General features: G+C 39.7%; 1 protein-coding gene across 1 annotated transcript; it reads right to left on the reverse strand.

The window, feature by feature from the left end:
• Positions 1–484: 484 nt before the first annotated feature.
• Positions 485–4,110, reverse strand: polr2f (RNA polymerase II, I and III subunit F). The gene is made up of 5 exons (XM_031320830.2): positions 3,921–4,110; positions 3,655–3,724; positions 2,419–2,549; positions 1,279–1,350; positions 485–719 (listed from the first exon to the last, which is right to left on the reverse strand). The coding sequence occupies exons 1-5, from the start codon at positions 3,938–3,940 to the stop codon at positions 629–631; spliced, it is 384 nt and encodes a 127-aa protein (XP_031176690.1). The 5' UTR covers positions 3,941–4,110; the 3' UTR covers positions 485–628.
• Positions 4,111–5,479: the final 1,369 nt, after the last annotated feature.

Genomic DNA, 5,479 nt, shown 5'->3' on the forward strand with positions numbered 1-5,479 from the left:
CTATCTTTTTAATAAACTGTCTGTACACTTACAAAGTTCTCAATGCTTCGGTTTACATGTAGGGACCCTCATTATGCTACCGTGGAAGTGTGGTGATATTGTGAGCCTTGTTAGTGGTGTAGAAATAGAGATTTTTTTTTACTTTACCCTCTGCCCCCGACAACTAGCGTTATAAGCTAATTAGTGGTTTGCGATGAAACTGGTCACATTCGATTAGCATGAAAACATATCCCAGAGAACAGTCGACTCGGTACACATATGTTATTAACCCCTAGGCTCATTTTACGCCGGATTTGTCCTTTAAAATTAGATTATGATTCTGAGTTGTGTGGCATGACAACAAAAATATTGAGAATAGAACAAGTCAGATCACAGGATTATACACACGGTTATGGTTTTGATGAGTCTTCTGGTGTCTGTTCGGTACATTTCATGTATTCCTATTTCACCGGCTCACAGAGTCGCCTGACGTGAAGGATGATTGTGGATCAAATTGAGGCACGAACAGGCGGGTGATACCCTCGCATCCGCCTTATGAATCTTCTGGGTTTGTGTAGCTGACTGACCTGATGCGATGGTGGGAGTGGAGCAGCATATTGTTTAGTCAGTGAAGACTGATTGAGTTGTTTTAGTCAGTTATGATGAGCTCGTCACAGCCCCAGTCCTCATAACTCCCATCGGGAAGGTACCTGCGGATGATGATGGGGATCTTTCTGCCCCTGTTGAAGGGGACAAACACATGTTTGGTAAGACACTGGGCAGTACAGAGACGCTCTATCACAGATCACAGAATATTGACTAGGGCTGAACGATTTGGGGGGGAAAAATCTAATTGTGATTTCCCCGCCAGATATTGCGATTTGCAATTTCTTTAAGATACATATTGCACCTTCTACGATCATGTTAAATAAAGTAATACAAAATAAATGAAAGATCGACTGAAAATCGGCCATTTCTGTAAACATAATAATATGAAACATTATTCCAGCATGGATCTTATGAAAAACAGTAAATATAATAATGAAAAGAGGAATTAAAAATGTTAAATCAAATGTTACACCAAACAGTCAACTAAATATTTTGCATTTGATTAACCGCGGTCTTCACGATGAGCTAATCGCATTCTTTCAAATCACGATTTCGATTTGAAAAGGATTCATTGTTCAGCCCTAATACTGACCTACTCTTTAAATGGTGACAGAAGGAAACTGTAGATTTGGTCATGTTATAATCTTAAAAAGCATTACTGATAATTCAAACAGTATACTTATCACTTACTTGAGCTCTTTCATAGCTATTTGCAGGGGGTCTGTTTCTCCCTCCAGCTCCACCATGACTGGAGCGCACATCCTGTTGGAAAGCCAGCAGATAGAGAGCTACAGTAAATGCTAAAATACAATCAATACGTAGGTGGCAGAGCCTACCTAATAAAGTTGCCCCCAAAACCTCCTACAATACATTTAGGGCTGGGTAATGGTGCTCATTACATTAAAAAGGTATTGACTGGTGCCACTCAGACAAATCACCTAGCTCCTGCAATGGAATGAATTTAATGTGAATGTAGTGTTTCTCCTCTTACAAAGGGGAACCTAATTGTTTCCTATCTGCTCCTTTCCCAATCTCAATATATAACATGACAACATTTTAGGGAAAATGTGTTTTTTAGAAGAAATTAACACACAAGACATTTTGAGAAATAGTAATAGCCAAGTGAGAATTATTTACAATTTCCAAACAGTAGTAAGCAGAGGAATAAGTAATTACAGACACATTGGCAGTCTTTTACAGAAAGCATGGACCCTTAGTGGCACAAATCAACTATACAACAAATGACAGCATTGTGGTCCGTAGGTTTGTGTCCTCACACACAGCGCTTCAATCTCCATGATATTTGGCCATAATACAGTGAGAATGGAAAGCAAGAGCGTAAAAGAGTGCGTAAACAGGAGTCAAAGATCTGAGGCCAGATCTGAGGCCAGGACATTATGGTCACACCACCTGCATCTATTGTCCCTTAGTTGATAGCTCCTTGCTCCTCGGCTGAACCGGAAGTTGTTCTGTCCCTCCTCCGTGAAGGCTGTCTCGAAGCCCTTATTTCTAGCCCGAGGGCCGAGCATCTAGGAGGGATCACCGAGGAGCTATAGGCGAGGATACACAAAAGCAGCCTTCCTGGAAGCCATGCAGCTGAAAGCTGTTGCTAACTCCCCCTTCGGAGGAAAGGACGTCTCACCCCTCTAACACATTTGCTCGTTGCCTCTCTCCTCCGATGATTTCCTCACGTCTCTCCTGTGCTTCCTCGGTGGGAGGGACCAAGACACGGGGAAGGGAGGCAAGTGGAGGAGTCGGGGATGCAATTTAAGGGACATGAGATGCAGCTAGTGTGTAGGTCAACACATATATAAAATATAAAACACTCACGCTATCTGGAGAGCTCGTGTCCCAAGCACTCTGGCTCTCTCATATTTGGTCATGTAAGGTGTTGTGATTCTCTTCTGGTTGGCCTGCTGTCCCTCTCCTGCGGGTAGGATCTGCACGTTCTCCTGGTCCTCCTGCACACAAGAGCAAAGCAAACAGGTTTGGACTCACCAAATATGGACCCAATTACAGTGGCATACGTTTATGAACCCATGCTAAAGTTGACTAAAAAGAGGAATACAAAAATCATCTTTTGGAAATTGATCTGAATGCCTTAATTAAAAAAAATGAGGAAAAATCCAATCTTTAAGGACACCAATTTTCTTTGTGAATGAATAATAATGTTATTTCATGGATCCAGGATACTATGCATCCTGATAAAGTTCCCTTGGCCTTTGGAATTAAAATAGCCCCACATCATCACATACCCTTCACCATACCCCACATCATCACATACCCTTCACCATACCCCCACATCATCACATACCCTTCACCATACCCCCACATCATCACATACCCTTCACCATACCCCCACATCATCACATACCCCCTCATCATCACATACCCTTCACCATACCCCACATCATCACATACCCTTCACCATACCCCCACATCATCACATACCCTTCACCATACCCTCACATCATCACATACCCTTCACCATACCCCCACATCATCACATACCCTTCACCATACCCCCACATCATCACATACCCTTCACCATACCTAGAGATTGGCATGGTTTTATTTCAGTTAGCCTAATAGCTGGTTTGATTTGCATTGAGAGATGATTTTATGGAAAGTACCCCATGCCAATCTCTCTCTCTAACTGGCCTTTAAAAATAAAAATCTGCCTGCCTCTATGGGAATTTAACATAGGGGTGTACTGACTTATGCCTCCTGTATTTTAAGGAAGAACATTTATTTATTTACGATACATTATTCATTCACAAAGAAAATTCAGTCATTAAGGGTTGGATTTTGCCTCATTTTTTAAATTAAGGCATTAAGATCAATTTCCAAAAGATGATTTTTTTTATTCTTCTTTTTAGTCAACTTTAGCATGGGTTCATAAACTTATGAGCACCACTGTACATTATCACAAAGGGAACGCTATAGACAAATGACATTAAACGTCAAATGGCTCGATAGGTTACACACGAGCTAAATGTAAGATGCTAAATGCAAGTTAGAACAGCCAGTTATCTTATTATTATTATTATTAAAGGGCGAACTTACATCGTCCGCGTTTTCCAGGTCATCTAATCCCTCATCCTCTTCGGCATCATCAAAATCTCCGTCGTCGAAGCTACAAAGTTGACGTCAAAACTGTTATTACAAAGACCACAGATCCAGAATACATTCATAATGGACAGTTCTGCTAGCTAGCTATCTGGCTAAACGTTAGTTAGCTATAACGTCAACGTTAGCCCACGTTGTGTTGTGTTTTAGTAAATACGTAGTTAGCTTAATATAGCATGTTAACGCAGTTTGTCGTTACTTACTTATCTTCGTTGTCGGACATGTTTTATGTTGAAGCTCGTTAGTAAATCCTTAGTATTAATGTAAAAATGTTCAGAGATACTTTATGTTGTCAACACGAACATGAACCCACATGAACGGTAAGAACTTTCAACTTCCGGTAGCTTGGTCCGTTGGAAAATATTCCGGATGCCCCAGAATAATGTTTGTTTTCCGTTCCGCTTGTCCTGCAGTTTAAGGATGTTTAGAAAAAGTTAAAGCTAGCATTCTTTGGTCATATCATATGTAATAAAATAAAGCGATTATCGTACCGGTCATATTTTAGTTGTCTGTTTCATAGTGGAGTGAATTAGTGGGTAGCGTCTTGGTCCACCTTCCTGTCCCGTTTTACTTATTTTGTGTTACAAACTTGTTCAAAATGTGGACAGACTTGCTTACTGATGTTAAATGTGCTGTTTTTTTTAAACCATCAGGAATGTGTAGGTCATTTCTCCATAATAGCTGATGCATTTAATGCTTTTAGTTTATCTAGACCAGGGGTCTTCAACAGGGGGTCCGTGACCCCTAGGGGGTCCTCAGAGTTACTGCAGGGGGGCCGCCAAATTCTTTACAAAAAAAAATATGTTTTGGAAGTTTCTTTTTTCAAAAATGAAATATGTCTGAAAATATACATCGATGTGAATCTAACATATTACGTAATAGCAAAGATAAATTGGCCTATTTGTGCAAAAAAAGAAAATTACACATTGAAGATAAGCTTACTGTAGGTAAGGTAGCCACTATGGTAGCCATACAGTTAGGCTTAAAGATTCGCTGTGCCTTCCACATGTATGTTTAACATTAAAACATGATGTATAAATAATATCCAGGTCGTTTCATCCATTCGGCCCAGTTTAATATGCAACTCAATTGTTTACAATATATGCAGTAGGGGGTCCCTACTTAGTCTCTTTGAGCTAAGGGGTCCCTGGCCTAAAAAATGTTGAAGACCCCTGATCTAGACTATTAGACTTGCTTTGGTTTCATCTTTAAAAGCAGCCTGTGAGCTTGTCATTGTTTGTTTAAAACAGAAAGTTCCTTACCTTTGACCCTGAATTAGGGATGTAACGGTATGAAAATTTAACCTTATGGTTTTCGGTATTATCGCGGTATTTTTAAAAGTGCGTTCAATATGTTCAGAAAGCACTGATAGGTTACACAAGCTGAAATAGTTTCAAAAAGTGTAACAGTGTTTATTATATTACAAAAATATAGGCAAAACCTTATCAAAAGTGCAACTTTTAACACCAAAAGAACAAGGCTGGGAAGGATTAAACACACAGTTTCCACACCGTGGTAAATCCACCGCGATAAGGATATTTTAAATGAAAACGGTAATTGTTATCGTCATCATTTTTATCGTGGTTTACCGTTACACCGGTAATCGTTACATCCCTACCCTCAATTATATGTCTATTCGAAAAGGCTCAGTTTCCAGTCAGTATACATTTCTGTATGGTAGAATAGCATCTTAAAAATAGTTTGAGATAAAAGTGGATTTAATATAACAGTATACAATTCTTCTTAATAGACAAGACAAAAC

This window comes from Sander lucioperca, chromosome 21, assembly GCF_008315115.2.
Source record: "Sander lucioperca isolate FBNREF2018 chromosome 21, SLUC_FBN_1.2, whole genome shotgun sequence".
NCBI classification, from domain to species: Eukaryota; Metazoa; Chordata; class Actinopteri; order Perciformes; family Percidae; genus Sander; species Sander lucioperca.